This window comes from Drosophila suzukii, chromosome 2L (genome assembly GCF_043229965.1).
Source record: "Drosophila suzukii chromosome 2L, CBGP_Dsuzu_IsoJpt1.0, whole genome shotgun sequence".
Taxonomy (NCBI): domain Eukaryota; kingdom Metazoa; phylum Arthropoda; class Insecta; order Diptera; family Drosophilidae; genus Drosophila; species Drosophila suzukii.
Window position 1 is genome coordinate 22,228,458 of NC_092080.1, and position 16,762 is coordinate 22,245,219.

Consider the following 16,762-nt stretch of genomic DNA (forward strand, 5'->3'; position numbering starts at 1 on the left):
GCATTCTTAGTGTATTTAAAACTTTCACTTTGCTGCCTATAAACGTGAATAAATTAGATAATGTTAAATAAAACCAAGTCGTGTCTTCAAATGGTCAAACAAACAGTTTTACATTTTCCGTTTATTCGTGTAAAGTTACAGTTTGTTAAATTAAATTTAAATTGTATTTTAAGCATTTAATTCTTGACAATTAAATGTGTAAAATTTTGCATTTAAAAGGAAGCATAATGTGTGTGGGTGTGTCTGTCAGTTGTGTTGTGTATTGTGATTCCTCGTAAAATTATTAAACGGTGACTCGTGTTTAATATGTTGGTTTTTTTTTCATTTTCAGTTTTATTTTTGTAAAATTTAAAGCAGATATGTTGTTGCTTGTGGCGCTTGGGCTTCCTCGTTAATTGTTTCACTTATATTTCGTTACGGCTTTCACTTGTTCTTAATGTTTGTTGTTTTCAACATAAGCACAGTTAAGGGTTATAATTAATTTTAGAGTTGTGCCTAGTCGTATATATATGTATGGGTTGTTGTTGTTGTTTGTTAACTTTAATAGTGGGGTAATAACTTGTTGTTATAGGTTTAGTATTCATATATCATAATCGTAATTGTAATTGTAATCATAATGATTGGGCGACACGCCCAACTAAAAACTACTCGCTCGCTCATGCGGGACTCCCCTTTCTCCATTCGGGCGATCCGTGTTCTCAATTATTACTTTTAGTAGTTCAACTAACATTAAATATAATAATTTGTTTGTTTAATCCCTTTTCATTATCTCGTTAGTCGTGTCTGCTGTTATGCTGCTTCATTTCCGCTGTCGTATAATAATATATATCTCATAATGATCACAGCCCCGCCTTCGGGGCTCGACATTGTAAACTGGGTTAAGGACTACACTTGGCCAATATATGTGAAAGTGTACGCGTGATTGCTCGCTATCAATTATCCTCCTTGGAAAATGCAAAAATAATACAATTGTGATAAGAATTTTCGATAGATTTCCAAGGGTCTTGTTGCGTGTTATTTACAAACTATAAGTATATATTATAACTGTATGCCTATGCATATCTGCATATGTTTATGTATGATGAGGATGCTTTCTATGAATGTCGCTCCGTATGGATATAATCGTAACTTAGTCGAAACACAATAAAAATACAAGATGGTGCGCTTTCGCTGGTTACGGCCACAAAACCCCTTCTTAAAAGTGTCTAGCGAGAAGAGTGGATAGGTCGAATGGCCATCGGGACCGACTGGTGCACTGAGCGCAGCTAAGTAGCAACCGGGTATTGCGAAAACCTATCGATCGACCCATCCAATACCACGCGCCGCCTGGCACACATTTCAGAAATGTAGAAAACACGTGAATAAAATTAGACGCTAAGCGTCTAAGCATTAAAGATACACAAAGAGAGATACCGAGAACAAACTATGAGATGATTCGTATTGCACGTTAAAGCTGGCGGCGGCAGACTAGTTAAGGAGTGTTGAGTTTGTTTGCGATAGGGAAATGAGGAAGATAGCTCGAAGTCGATTCGGTATTGCAGCTGGGAATACAGAGCACAGTCTGTAATTTACTTTCTAGGGTGTTTTGATTTTTGGTCGACAAAAGCGAATTGGCTTAATTTGTTATTCCTTCTTATAAAATATTACAAGGATAAAAAATGTAAAAATTTGAATTTACATCAAAAGGGGTTTCAGCCACAGAAATGTCCAAGATAAAATGAAGTGCATATTGTTTTAAAGTTTTGCCATTTCCACGGCATTTCAGATTAAATCTTTTTCGTTAACGCTTAAAAGGTTCTAATCCCCCACGAACATTTGCTTTAAAAATCGACACACCCTAGAACCCCTGCACACTACGTTTTCGTCTGGGGCCACAGATCAGCGTAACCAGCGCGCTGCTAAAACTATTGTACATACAACTAGCTGCTTATATGGGGTGTGCTTGTTATGGTGTGTGTCCTATATAGAGATGTCGCGTCAGCTCGGCTCACTAGCACACTGGCTCACTGGTGGCACGCAGGCCTCACCACGCCGCTTGCGTCGACGCCGTGGCCGCTGTGGCGGCTATGGAGGTGCTGGTCGTGCTGCTGGAGTGGGCTGTGGTGGGAGTGTAGCCGTGCAGGAGGGGCTACTGTTAGTAAACAACCGGGTGCTGTTCCACATTCGCCGGCAGATGCTGCAGCTGGATGGCGGCACGTGCCAGAGCACTTGGATCGCTGATCAGGGCGATGGGCGGTGGCTGTTGTTGCTGCTGTGGTGGCGGGGCCTGAGGATGACCCTGCTGTTGCTGCTGGTGATGCTGCTGCTGTTGCTGCTGCTGGTGTTGCTGCTGCTGCTGTTGGCGATGCTGCTCCTGCTGATGGTGGTGAGCCGCTTGCTGGATGGACAACTGCAGAAGTTGCTGCTGCTGCTGCAACTGCTGTTGCTGCTGCTGATGGGCGGCCACTGCGGCCTGCTGCTGATGCTGGGCGGCCACTTGCTGTTGATGCTGCTGATGTGCAGCCTGCTGGGCCGCTTGCTGTTGGGCAGCGGCGGCTGCTGCAGCCTGTTGCTGGGCAGCTGCTGCGGCGGCTGCTTGATTCTTCTGCGACTGCTGCTGGGCAGCCGCGTTATGCGAGATGAGCGTGGAGGTGACCAGGGGCACCAGGCCCGGGGTTAGCTGCACTGCTCCGGCTCCACCCGCCGCTCCCGCCGTGATCTGCTGAATGGTGTGCATCGTGGTGGTCGCCGAGTGGTGGGGAACTGAAACGGTAGGAGGGCCGGTTAAGTTGGGCAACTTGGGCACGGGGAGACTCGCTTGCGCTAGCGCAGTCGTGTTTGCCGACTCACTTATGATCGGTTTCACTTCCTGCTTGACTTGCGTCAGCACACCAGCCGGTATTTGCGGATGCGGATGCACGGGTGGTGGCGGCATCATAGCATCCGGGTGATTCATCTTCATGTGGCGCTTCAAATTGCCGCGCTCGACGAACGCCTTGCTGCACAGAGTGCACGCGTGTGGTTTCTCACCCGAATGGGAGCGCATGTGCGAGACCAAGTGACCTGCGAAACGGACAATGGAAGCGACATGAAGATCTGATCGTCGGGATCTCGAATTTCGAAAATGGTTCGGGTAAGGTTTGGGGGATTGCTCTCACAGTCGCTGTCTGCATACAAATAGGACTTCAGGGGTAAACGTCTGGTCAGGCTTAGTTGTAACAATTACTTTTCAATGATTAAGAATAAGTCACCTACGAAATACTAGTCTTTACAACTTTTGTATTAAACGATGTGAAAAACTTTTTTTTGTAATAATTTCAGATTTTTCAGGAACTTCTTTGGGTGGGTTTCACTTTTGATAATGTTTTCCTAACTGGAGATATAAGAGTTTATACGATTAATTACAAATTAAAAATAAAGTACACCAAAAGAAGTCTCCACAGACATCCTTTGTCTACAACATACAAATTTTGGTAGAAAAAAAACATGTTCTTTTGGTTTCTGACAAGACGTGACCCCCAAAATACGGCGCTTATAAGCTGTGAGAGCACTCCCCACAACAGCAACTGGAAGGCAGAACGGGAACGGGATCGGGCTCGGGGTTTTGGTTTTGGCTTGTATCTGCAGCTGCAGCTGGAGCTGGGGCTGGGACACTATGCTGACGCCACGCCACGCGTGCCTCCACTGGATGCATGCAACGCACAGCAGCAATCATAGAGCGCACTCACCTTTGCAGATGAAGTTCTTGGGGCACTTCTCGCAGGCAAAGGGTCGCTCCATCTCCTGGCCCTTGGTGTGGCTGCGCTGATGGAAGAGCAGGTTGCCCTTGAGCGGGAACGACTTGCCGCACGTCTCGCAGGTGAAGGGCCGGTCGCCGGTGTGGCACCTCGACATGTGGTTGATCAGGTGCTCCTTGCGCGTGAACGGCTTGTTGCAAACGTTGCAGCAATGCGGATTGTCGCTCGAGTGCTGGCGCATGTGATTGTTGAGGTGCTCCTTCCGCGTAAACGTCTTCTGGCAGTACTCGCATTTGTGCGGCGAGTCGCCCGTGTGCAGGCGCACATGGTTCGTCAGGTGCTCCTTCCGCGTAAACGTCTTCTTGCAGTAGGAGCATCGGTGCGGGGAGTCGCCCGTGTGCTGGCGCACATGGTTCGTCAGGTGCTCCTTGCGCGTGAACGTCTTAGTGCAGTACGTGCACTTGTGCGGCGACTCGCCTGTATGTTGCCGTACATGATTAACCATGTGATCTTTGCGCGTGAACGCTTTCGTGCAGTACGTGCACTTGAACGGTGTCTCACCCGTGTGCTGGCGTATGTGGTTGACCAGGTGCTCCTTGCGCGTGAACGTCTTCATGCAGTAGGAGCAGCGGTGCGGCGACTCTCCCGTGTGCTGGCGCACGTGGTTGAGCAAGTGCTCCTTGCGCGTAAACGTCTTGGAGCAGAAGTCGCACCGGTGCGGCGTCTCGCCTGCTTGCGTGGCAAATGTGTGTGTGTCGCGCGGATGGGACGAGAAAACATTTAGAGATTAGTAATCATCGCCTTCGAACAGGGGGGCGGTCATGGTATGGGCTAGCTGGAAGCGGGTCACTGGACACTCGGCGTTGCTTGGTTTTTTTTTGTGCATTCCCTCTAGGCGACGGGGAGAAGCTCTGCGAATTGCATACGTGTGTTCACTGTCTCCGCGATCGATATTTGAAGCAGGAATGCTAGTATCAAAAAGAGTTAAAATCGGGGTTGTACCTTTTACTTCTAAATCTTCATAATTTATATTGTCCCTGTGGTTTCTAAAGGCAATTTATATTTATAAACAAAAAAGGCAGATACTGATACTGTGCTTATGTTAGGAACCTATTTTTATAGCTTTGTTATTTCTTATCAATCTTATTTGTACAACATTACCACACAAATCTTATCTAACCATGATTCATATATAGTCACAGCTGTATTCAATCCGTATGGGATTATAAGTCAGAATCAACAACAACAATCGCAATAAATAGCTTTAGAGGATAAGAGGATAATATATCGTTTCTAAATCTATTGTAACATAAAGAACTATCCTTTTTAAATGTTATTATAAGCTTAACTTTTAGGAATACTATGAAATCTACAAAAGCTGTATTCAATTCGTATGGGACAAGTGCAATAAATAGCTTTAGAAGATAAGAGGATAATATATCGCTCCTAAGTCGATTGTAACATAAAGAACAATCATTTTTAGATGTTATTATAAGCTTAGCATATAGGAATACTATGAAATCTGCAAAAGACAGTGGACTGCAGCTAGCTTGCACCCCAATCCTAGCGAGAGTTCGTTATTGCGCCGCCAAGTGTCTGTGTAGAGAAGGTATTTCGTGTGTCGTGGACTGTGGCCGGAGGAACCATTAGCTTGGGGTCTGGATTGGGCAGGATCGATCGTGGATCGGGAACCAGGAAGCGGGCTTACGATTCGTTTTGTCTCTTTACCTGTATGCCAGAGTATGTGGTTGGTGAAGTGCTCCTTGCGGCTAAAGCTCTTGCCGCAGATCTCGCAACGGAACGGCGTCTCGTTGGTGTGCGATCGCATATGGTTGGCTAGGTGCTCCTTGCGCGTGTATTTCTTGCCGCAGACATCGCACTGGTGCGGCGTTTGACCTGGATTTGTTGGGAGAGGGTAGCAGAACAGAACGGATTGTTGTATATAGGGAATGGCGTTTGATCTCGTTCGACAAGACAAAATCGCATTCGTTAGCGCAAGCATTTTCTTTTTTCTCACTTGGCTCGGATCTGCGGCTATTTCTCCAAAGGATCGGTGGTAACCATTCGGAGAACTAGTGGCAAATCGGAGAAAAAACAAAATTTCAGATCCCCCGACCCATCCCCGCACACCGTCCAGTGTTTTCATTCTTTTTTTTTTTGGTAGTGGTTGGGTGTCTGCGTGGGTGGGTGGGTTTTTTAACTTTTTTGTATTTAAATCTTTCGTTATTTTTTCTGTTTGGTGTGAAACTGGCCGTGGCTTGCGTTGTTGTGGTTTCGAACGAACGAAGCGAACGGAGGCTGCTGGCTCGGGCATATGGACGTGGGCGTGGTGGTGTCAGATGTGGTGTGGATTGTATGTGGTGTGGATGTTCATTGGATGTGTGTTTGTTTTGTGTGTGCCTGTCAACTCTGCTTCTACTCAATGCCGGTCTTCAGGATGCTTTATTTCTGTTTTGATTTCTTTTTCTTTTTGCGTGGAACGTGCAGTCCCGAAGAAAGATTCGCCAAAGAGCTAAAGATTCAGATAGTAGATCCCTACACAGCAGATACTTATATGCAGGTGAGCTGGGATGTGTGTGAGTGTCTGGTGTGTTGTGTGTTCCAATTGCTTGTGTGTGATCGAGTGTTAAATGTCGCAGTTACACAGAGACGTTGGCAATCGACAAGCAGCAACAACGAACTTTTCTTTTCTTTCTTTACTTTCGTTACTTTCTTTGCTTTGGGCACCCTGTTCGACAGCAGAGAGAGCGTAGACAAAGTTGCACAGGCATTATATATCGAATCGAATCGGGAGTGAAGGATTGGACTGGACTTGGAGTGGTGGAGTGGAGCGAGCACTGGATGAAGTGTTTGGATTGGTGGTGCATGTGAGCATGATTAGACGTGGTGAAGCTGGGGATGTGTGATGCAGAGATCATGGTTGGGGGGAAATGGAGCGGTATGAGCGAGTGAGCGTGTTTTCTTTTAATTTTGTAGCGGGGTTAGGCGAGAAGCGTTCTCCAAATCTCTGGAGATTCCTTCGCTCGAAGCGTTAGTTGGCACAGAGAAAAAAAGCAGTACAGTACAGCATTATCTTTCTAATTCTTTTTGAAAACTCTAAAGATTTCAAAACATGAAAGGCGTCACCAAAAAGTATGCAATGAAAATTTGCTAAAAATATATCTATGCTTTAGAGTTTTCATTTTATAGTTTAAAGATAATAATTTCATAAATATGTCTGAAAGCTATAAAAAAAATGTTTTTTCTTTCTTAAAATCTTAATATTTTGTATGTTGATCTAGTGAGAACATTGTGTTTCAAAACAATGGAATTTTGATGGTATATTTTTGGAACGAAATGAAGTTTCATTGAATGTTGTTAGTGATGCAACAAATTTTTAAATTTTGAATGTCATCTAGAGTTTTATATAGAGATATTTTGACAGGAAAGGTACCAAATGAATGACCAATTTGAGTCTCTATTTTTTCTCTCTGTGTGAGTACAGTGGGCGGGACTGTGGGAGTTGGCGGGTAGAAAAAGCACAAGCGATGAGCAAGATAGAAGAGTGTGAGAGAGTGGGTGGAAGAAGACGTAGGACGCACGATGAAGTTATTATATTTTTTGCGGTGCTTGTTGTCAATTCTTTTTGATTGGTTTGGTTGGTTGGTTGAATTTTTGATTTGGTTCTTGGTTGGTTGGTTGGTTGGTGTGATGTGGTGATGGCTGTTGTTGTTCTTGTACTCTATGGATAGAATTTGGTCTGACTGGAGTTGGTCTTGGAGTTATTTTGGTTTTAAGTTCTGAGAGATTCTGATCTGGCTTTTTGTTTTGGCGCTCGCCGCTCGCATTGTCCGCCCCCACCAATCAATCACACTCACCAGTGTGCCACATGTAGTGGTTAACATAGTGTTCCTTGCGCGTAAAGGACTTCTTACAAATATCGCAACGATGTGGCGTCTCACCCGTGTGTTTGCGCACATGGTTGACCATGTGCTCCTTGCGCGTGAACGTCTTGGCGCAGTACTGGCAACGGAAGGGCGTTTCGCCCGTGTGCGAGCGGAAGTGATTGTCCAGGTGCTCTTTGCGGGCAAAGGTCTTTTGGCAAATGGTGCAGGCGAACGGTTTGTCCGTCGAGTGCCGTTTCATGTGCCGCTCCAGGCTCGTATTGTTCGCGAACACATTGAAGCACACGATGCAGGTGAACATGGGCCCGCCAATGTGGATCTTGCCGTGGCGCGTCAAATCCTGCGATGTGGTGAACCCCTGGCCGCACACCTGGCACATGAACGGCTTCCGTTCGCTGTGGTAGCGCCGGTGCACGATCAGCTGGTACCGGAACTGGAACATCTTGCCGCAGATGTCGCAGACGTGCGTCCCCGTCGCAATGGGCGTACCGTCCGGCGCCAGCGCCACGTTCTGCCCGCCGCCATTGCCGCCATTGCCGCTGCCGTCCACGCCATGAATGCCGCCCTCCATTTTAGGCATAAGCAACTCACCCGCCGTGGTCGTGGTGCCCCCACTGGTGGTGCTCCCGCCGCTGCTCGTCGAGCTGCTGGTCGTCGTCACCGTCACCTGCTGGCCCCCATTGCCGCTGGTGGCCGGCGGTAGTCCTCCCCCCGCCGATGCAGCCGCCGCCGCGGCCGCTGCTGCATTCGCCGAGGCCATTACCGCTGCCACGGCGGCATTGTTGGTAGACGCCGCTGCTGCGGCTGCCGCTGCACTCGCCGCATGGCTGGTGACCTGCGGCGGCAGCGGCGGAGGTGGTGGCAACTGACCCCCGTGGGCCGCCGCCAATTGATGATTGACCACATCGCCGTGGATCTTGCCAAAGACCTCGTGGTAGGTAAAGAGCTGCGAAATGTCCTCGATGTTCACCTTGTACATCTCGATGCCGTGCGGTGGCTTGCCATCCTCTTTGTGCTCCGATTTGGGGAGCGGCGGTGGGCCGCCCAAGGTGATCGTCGTCCCACCAGTGGTCACAACAGGGGCTACTACTGATGGCACCGAGCTAGCAGCGCTCACGTGCTGCATTCTTGTGTCCAGATCCGGGCGATCGTTGTGGCGTTGCTCGTTCCCTGGTTGCTATATCTTGATGATGTTGTGGTGTTGTTTTGGGAATTATTGGTATTTTTTCTTGTTGTTGGGGTTGGTTGCTGCTGTTCTTGCTTGTATTTCATGTGTTGCTGCTGTGGAGCGCCTACATATTGCTGTTGTTGCTGCTGTCGACTGCTTTCGCTGAGCGTGGCTACAACAAACAAAAAATGCAAGTGGAAGGTGGAGGTGGTGTCACTTAATTTCTGGCTGCTCAGGTATTTTTCTTGGTCTTTTCTGTCGTCGCTGACGGGGACAATTACCATGAAATTGCTGCTCTCGCTGCTCCTGTGGGTGTGTTGCTGCTGTAACAGCTGATCCGTGTGAGTGTGTAATTGGCGCACAGCCAATTCCTATCGTTCACCTGGAAATGGATGGAATTTATAGAAATCAAATCTATTGGATTGAGAAGGCATTTATCTATAAAGGTGTTAGGGTTAGTGAAATTATGAATGGATTGAATGGATGATAAATATCATATCAGATAACATTTCATTGTTGTATAGGCTTTAGCAAGACATTGTCATTTTATAACTGTGCCTTTTGAACTTTATTAAAAAAAAAAATAAACAAATGGGTATTGTAAAAAAAATTTATTTTTCTTATTTTTCTGAGCATTTTTTTAAAAGGCAAACATTACGTATACAGTTTTAATAGCCTTTCAGTTACAAAAAAAAAGTCATTCAAAATATATTATAAGATCGTAAGCCCTTATAAAGAATCCTAATTTCAGTTTCACTCTACAGTTTAATAATTGATTGATTAAAAAAAAACAACATTTAAAAGAATAGAGATGAGCCAGTCGGATTATCCCGCACGAGTTCTATTGGCGAAGAGTTTCCTTATGAACAGTAAAATACAATTTAAATTGGGATTCAGTATTTGCTTAAGGGTGTTACTGCACCACAGGCAATGTTACAAATGCGCTGATACATTGCCACCAAATAACGATCCCAAAAAGGAAATATATTAACATTCACTAAATAAGTTCAGGGTTGGGGATGCATCTCTAAATCTAAATAACTCCACTTAAAACTCCATATAGAACAGCTCACCATATGACTAGGTAAATCCAATGCCTCCCAGTTTTATTACCACTTTCAAAAATGCTGCATACCTTAAGGCGTTTGCCCCGCCAGCATCAAAACGTCCTCAGAAATAGCCTATCTATATGCTAAGTTCCACGATGATCGGAGGTGAAAGGTGAACTCACAGTGGGGGAGTTTCTCTTATGTTGTCAAGACCCTGCTGCTGAAGGACATAGGGATTTGCAGTGCAATGTGCGACCATTAACCCTTCAACAATGCGAATGTCATCTGCATGTGTGTACAATGTACATACATTATGCAAGTACAGTTGAGCCCTAACCCACACACAGACACACAAACACTTACAGCAAACAATCAACACCCAGGACTAATTTATGTAAAAAGATGTTGGCCAGTTTATTGATTTTGCTGCCGGGCATTAAAAGTGATATAAATTGCCCATTAGCGGACCGCAGGACTCACATTCACATTCACACCTACACCCACGCCCACACCAATACCAACACATACCCATATTGCTGTATGTCTTCATCAGCTGAAGAAGAAGAAGAAGAAGGGCCAAAAGCGGAGTGAGCACAATGAAATAACTTTATATAAATTGTAAATGGCAAAAGGCAGCAAAACGAATGACAAGGGAAACGAAAAAAGGGAGAGGAGCTGGGATTTAAGGCTGGTGAACTGCGGGAGGGGCAGGATCCAGGATTTAGATATCCAATCAGAGAATGCAAGCAGGAGAGAGTGAGAGAGCGAGCGCGCTGCGGGGCGGGGGAGAGCAAAGGGTGGGGGAGGGGGCCGATGTAAATATCAAGAAGTACAAATCGATTAAAGACAACGCGTAAGTGTGTGCGTGTTTAGGAAAAACCGAGCTGCGAATTAAAGATAGATGTAAGAGCGGGAGAGAAGAGGAAGGGGAGCAAGCAGCATAGAGAGGGAGAGCGCGCGCATGAGCGGGAGAAGAGGGGAGTGTTTGCATAGGTCCTGGTTTTGTCCCTTTTCGCTAAGCGCTTTACAGTTACAGCTTACAGCTTACAGGCTAAGCAAATGGCAGAGAGAAGGGCTCCCCCACTGATTGCTCTCTCACACTCTCTTGTTTTGCTGGAGCAAATAATTCAGCAAACATCGAGGAGAGCGCAGAACGGGAGAAAGGACACTAAAAAGGGCGCCACTTTTAATGTGGTGAGGTAGGAATGAATTCCAGTGTGTGTGTGCAAACGGGCAAATACATATATCTCCTGCACGCACATGTGTGCGAGTGCCAAGCCCGGGCAGAAAAACAAAAAAGTGGGCGGGTTTCGGTTGGGGCATGTAAAGTGCTGATGAAGCCAAGCACAAAACACAAGACGAATGGCCCAATCTCCAACGGGGTGGACCCCACGCCCTATTAAGTAACTGTAACTCAAGCATCGCTATGAAACGAATTAATCGAGTGCAAACCGCAAACGAGGGTCAAAAACCTTAGCACTTGGGTAACTGATCAAACGTAAAATATTTTAGGTAACTTCCGAGTTTCCCGGTTCGCAATAGAATTTTCTCTTAAAAAGTTGAATTTAACTTGGGGAGTGTGATCATATCTATAAGACAACTTTCAAAATCAGCCAATTATTTATCGCCAGTCACAAGATCCTAACTTAATAAGCACCCATGTATCATCTATCAGAAACAGTTGAAAAAGGATTATTCTGATGTAAGAGTATTTTCCTGGTCTTATATTTTTGGTAAGATTGAAGTAGTTTGTGGCAATCACCAGATCCTAACTTCATAAGCACCATGTACATATATTTCCTCAGAAACAGATGGATAAAGATTATCTTGTTAAAGTACGCCAATCAATTTTTAGATTTGCCACATTTTCGGGGTAATTTATTTGTAGTAAGATTGGAGTAGTATGTGGGATTGAATATTTTCCAAGATAATTGTTAAACTTTTAAAGGAAAGTAAACATTTTTGGCGGACATACTTCGCAAGCGATGACAGTCTATTCATGAAGCGTGTCATTACAAACATCCCCTTAAGGCGTAAAAATAACGCAATATTTGATCCCCAATAACCTATCCTACAGCCGAAATATAACCCCACTCTACTCTTTTAAATGTTTTCGAGAAAAGTGTGCCTAACAATATTATTTTTAAAGGAACTACGGGGTTTTAATATTTGCTTTTAAATTTTCCAGCATAACAATGTTTATGGACTAATTCGAACAAACTCTATAATTTGCATAATCGTTCAACTTAATTTTTTTTTCTTCGGGAAAACCAAACAAATATCAAAATAAAATCCGAGCGCAGTAGTTCTCCACCGAATTCTGTTTACGGAAAGGATTATAAATTACAGAAACGCAGTTTTTTATGAAAACAATGGGCCATATGGCACAACAAAATATTCCGTAATAACTGGGGTGGAATTACCCTTTGGGTGGTGAGCGGTGAAGTCACCCTGTATTCCGATGTGACAGCAATTGAAATCACTTACCTCATGTGGTTCTCTTTTTGGCCCGGTTCAGCCGACTTTTCTGGGGGCTCGCCAGGAGCGGACTTAAAGGTATATTCAGATATGGACGTTCCTTTGGGCCACCTGCGAGCAGAAACGAGAAAGGAGACATGGCAACAATAATAACCAGTGAGCAACAGTTTGTTTGCTGTGTTTATGTTTACGCGAAATATTCAAACGGCCCGCGGTACAGTCTTCCCCTTTTCCCTTTGCTTCCAGTTTCATTTTCAGTCCCACTTCCACGCAGACACACACACATGCATGGGATGGATGTGGGCAGAGCGGACAGGGGGGCGAAAGCAAATCAAGCGAAAATTTATTTGCAGCCAATATATGCAAAAGTCACAAACACAAACACATCCAAAGCAAAGCTGCGTCTGCGTGGAAAGAAGAGCAAAAATATTCTAACTCTAATTGGAAAGGGAATGGGAATTGGAATTGAAAGGGGCGGATCGGGTTGCGGGGCAGGGGAGGGGGTATTGCAAATTTTACATTCCCAACTATTCCCCATTCGGGCGAGCGAGCGGTGCTAACAAATCAAATTAATTGTATCTATATCTAGAAGAGCTGTATGTGCGTGCATCTCAGCCAGTCTCCTCTGCTTTTCTTCTAGATTCTAGACGGGGGGCCTCCTCTCCTCGCTCTCTCCCTCTCCCCACCGTGCTTTGCTTTTGGCTGCCAGCAGGGAAAAAAGTTGTATCTTTTTGCTCCTCTTCGTTCCCTTGCCCACTGCTTTTCGTGCACTTTTGCTTTGCTTTTTTTTTGTCTTGTTCTCGTTTCGCTCGCTCTTGTCTGTCCCCGTCCCTCTCCCTCTTTCGCGCTCTTTGCCTTACATTGTCTCTCATTATTCATTGAACGACAACGCCACCCCCCGATACCCCCCCTGGGCACAGCAACAACAACGTTTTGCACGAACGACGCTACGTACAATTCCCAGCCGCCTAAAGCGGAAAACCAATAAAAACGAATTGAATCGCAAAGCGTAAGTACAAAATAAAGCGAGGCGAGACAAAAAAATGAAAGCTGAGAGAGCGGAGCGGCGAGCGCGAGAGGAAGAGAGCGAGAGAGACGGCAAAGCGAGTACAGGCGGCGCGTCGATACAAGTTTTGCCTTTTGGCTCACATTCTATATGCCGAGATCCGAAACCCGAGTTATAGTTATAATTATTGCCGCCGCTGCCGCTTTTTATTTTTAATTTTGTTTGGCTGTCGCTCAAATTTCGAGCGAGAGAGCGGCTAATCGAATGGGGAGAAAGGAGAGGGAGAGCGGGAGGATCGAGTTGGAGAGTCACATTTTCATTACAGTCAATTAGTGTGCATTTCATAATTGTTAAACAAAACAGATAGGCGAACGTACGGTACCTAGGCCAGGCAATTGGAAAAGCCAAAGGAATCGGCGGAATCGGAAGTTTCGTTCCAACATATGGCGGCGAAAAGTGCCAATTTAAAGAGCGCTGCCGATCGCCTCAAGTGGCATAATGTTAATAAATTTCTGAAAAATGCAACCCTGCGTCTCCGCGCCTCTCCTTCGCCTTCTTGCAAGAATGACACGATGATGACGTTAATGGGAACTCTGTGGCTGTGGATGTGCGCAGCTCACACACAACACAGATACTCTCGCACTCTCACAGCACACCAATACACTGGCAGCAAAGTCGACCGCAAAGTCATTTGATTAATATTTCTCGCATTCTTTTTGCCTGCGAATTTCACAAATAAACACAATTGTTTCCAATCAGCCCCGTTCCTCCCTCTGCCACCCCCTCCCCCAACTACCCCCCTCCCCAACCCACCAGCGGCACTGCAGTTTTTACAAGCTTTTTAAAAGTACGGTTGTTCGTTCTTATGACGCCAGTATATGAAAATTTACTTGATATTGCGGTGGTGGTGGTGGCGGGCACACGGGCACACTCTCCGGCCGTGTGTGTGTGTGTGCAACAGTAGTGGCAATCAGAATCGAAACGCCGCGCGGGTGAGAGGCGGTGGTGAACGGCGAACAGAGCAAAGCAAACTGAAAACTGAATGAGACGCGGAGGCAGCAGAAGGCGAGCAGGCAAAGGCGAGCGATGTAAAGTTCTTCGTGCGGCGCGTTCGGGCGGCAGCCGAAAGCACAAAAGTCCGGTGGGAGAGCCAGTGCAGCCGGTTTGGCGAGAGGATCTCTCTCGGGGCTCAGTTGGAGTTTTACCTGCCGAACTTCTGAAGACAGTCGCTCTGCTTTTGTTTGATATTCTTATTTAAAGTTTTGACAATCCGCCATCCTCTCTCTTGGCACTTGTGGCCATCCTTTGTATGGCCCACGCATCACTGGTAGGAGACAGTGATGACTAAATATTTAGCTAGCACTCGCTGCTCCAGCAATAAAATAATGGATTTTCCCCTTGATTTAACAAAACGATCAGCTTAAAATTACCTCCAATTAGAATTCTCTTGATCCGCCCGTAACTTAAATATCTGTTGTCTATTTATTTTGGATCTCTAGTAACCCGGATTCAAGTTTAGCATGAGCTTAGAGAAAACTAAGTTTTCTTAAAAGGCACTTTATCTAATACTCATTTATATCGTGATATTTTTGTCCCCTGATATATCAAATATCGCTATTTTTAAAAATATATTTTTGATATTTCCTAATTGTCACACTGATCTGGAACCAAGTAGCAAAATGTACAATATGGGCGCGATGCAAGATTTTTATTCGCTAATAATAAATAATGCGGCAATCTGCACTTTGTGCATCACTTTGTGCTGAATGCGGGCTGAATTCTTACGTTCTATATTTTTGTGGCACCCCTGTATTTAAATATTTCAACTTGTAATTTTTTATGGCGGTACTTGACATACACATATTCAACTCAACTAACTGTATTGCACTAATTAACCTAGAATGGTCCGAAACAATAATAAATCTTTTTTATTATAAGTGTTTACTTAAATGTATATTAAAAAGAAAATTACTAACATAAAATTTCGTAGAAAAATTGACACACAAACACGAAATAAGCATCATGATATACAAACACGCCTCCTAAAACAAAATTTCACGTTAAATTTAACACATAAACACGGAAAGGAAATAAAGGACTCGATTTTTTATCAGAAATTTAATTTACTTAATTTTTAGTGACGTAAAGTTTATTTATTAAACAAATTAACTTTTTTAAATTTTCTTATTTTCCAAATAAAAAGATTGATTTTTTTTAAATTTTTTTTTTATCCATTTGATATTAAAAAAAAATTTCATCGATACTATAATTTTTATATATTTTCACAACCCTACTAAAATCCTTATATTCTACTAAACTAAAGATAGGTAGACAAATAAACCAGCCACCTGCAATTACAGCACTAGCCGATTCTGGCTACAAAATAGCTAAGTGTAGAGCACTAGTAAGAGGTGTGGAGGCAGCGAGAGAGCGAGAGCGAATACGAGAGACACCGCAAGATACAGATACAATGCGTGCTAGAGCCCGCATGTGTGTGCGTGTGATTGCGTTGTTCTTATTAACGATTCGCTGCCGCTGCTCTGCCTCTCCCTCCACCCCCTCGCCATACCCTATAGTGCTGCTTTTTCGGGGCTTGGGCACAAAAAGGCGGCAAAATGGTTAAGCACAAAAAGGGGACCAGGTCCAATTGGCCAATTTGAATGCAGGACTCGCCAATTCGAATAGTACTCACCAGCGTTGAGTTAGTTTTAATCCACAAAACAGACCAGCAGCTACCACTCCTTTTTCTGGTTGCAGTAGCGTCCCTCGTCGACAAACGCCGTTTCCGAATTTCTCAATGGCGATCTAGGTGTATATTCCTCGATCCCGGTTATCACTCTCATCTGGTCACTAACTGCATTGCGCGCACTATTCAGCGTAATCTTACAGCTGGCTAATTAATTAGATCGGTGTCTTTATTTTCTTAACATTTAACGCGGATCCAGAGTTTAAGTTGCGGGCGGAAGAGAGGAGACGGTACCGATAACAGCATGTTATCGAATTTTAGTCAATTTTGTCTTGCACTTTCGGTGGGATTTTTAGTATTTATATACTAATTCAATACTTCATTATTGTGATTATTCAAATTTAATTCCATTCTATATTGTGTTATATATATTAAAAACAGCAAGATAAGATGTTGCCGACCGAGGCGAGTCTGTAAAAAATAAAGTAATAAATATACCGCTTGTTTAGTCAAAGTACCGATAATATTCCGAAAGGTCACGCTGAAAAAATCGATACTATCGATAGCTTACTTCTAGTTCTTGCCCACTGTTAACTAATTCAGTTAACAGACATTTTAAATGTTAACTTTACCGTTAAAAATATTTTAAAAGTGGTTACAAAAAACTTTTATGCCACAAAAAATTAATATAAGTTTAATATTATGTTAAAAATAGATGGACTCAATAATCAGTAAAATATTTACACATCTTAAATATTTGTAGGCCAATTGCTTT

The 16,762-nt window shown here is 44.4% G+C and overlaps 1 protein-coding gene across 18 annotated transcripts; it reads right to left on the minus strand.

The window, feature by feature from the left end:
• Window positions 1-85: 85 nt before the first annotated feature.
• crol (crooked legs) lies at window positions 86-16,278 on the minus strand. Of its 18 annotated transcripts, none has more exons than XM_070999093.1 (9): window positions 14,192-14,347; window positions 12,305-12,406; window positions 9,050-9,150; window positions 7,658-8,940; window positions 5,445-5,612; window positions 4,278-4,448; window positions 3,708-4,193; window positions 2,830-3,042; window positions 86-2,742 (listed from the first exon to the last, which is right to left on the minus strand). In XM_070999093.1, exons 4-9 carry the CDS (start codon window positions 8,724-8,726, stop codon window positions 2,135-2,137), a joined length of 2,715 nt encoding a protein of 904 aa, XP_070855194.1. In that variant the 5' UTR covers window positions 8,727-8,940; window positions 9,050-9,150; window positions 12,305-12,406; window positions 14,192-14,347; the 3' UTR covers window positions 86-2,134. The 18 variants fall into 18 exon arrangements, with proteins under 18 accessions (XP_070855194.1, XP_070855193.1, XP_016940167.1 ...); XM_070999092.1 differs by having other exon boundaries at window positions 7,574-8,940; XM_017084678.4 differs by lacking the exon at window positions 14,192-14,347 and adding an exon at window positions 15,994-16,278 and having other exon boundaries at window positions 3,708-4,448; window positions 7,574-8,940.
• Between the last annotated feature and the right edge of the window lie 484 nt (window positions 16,279-16,762).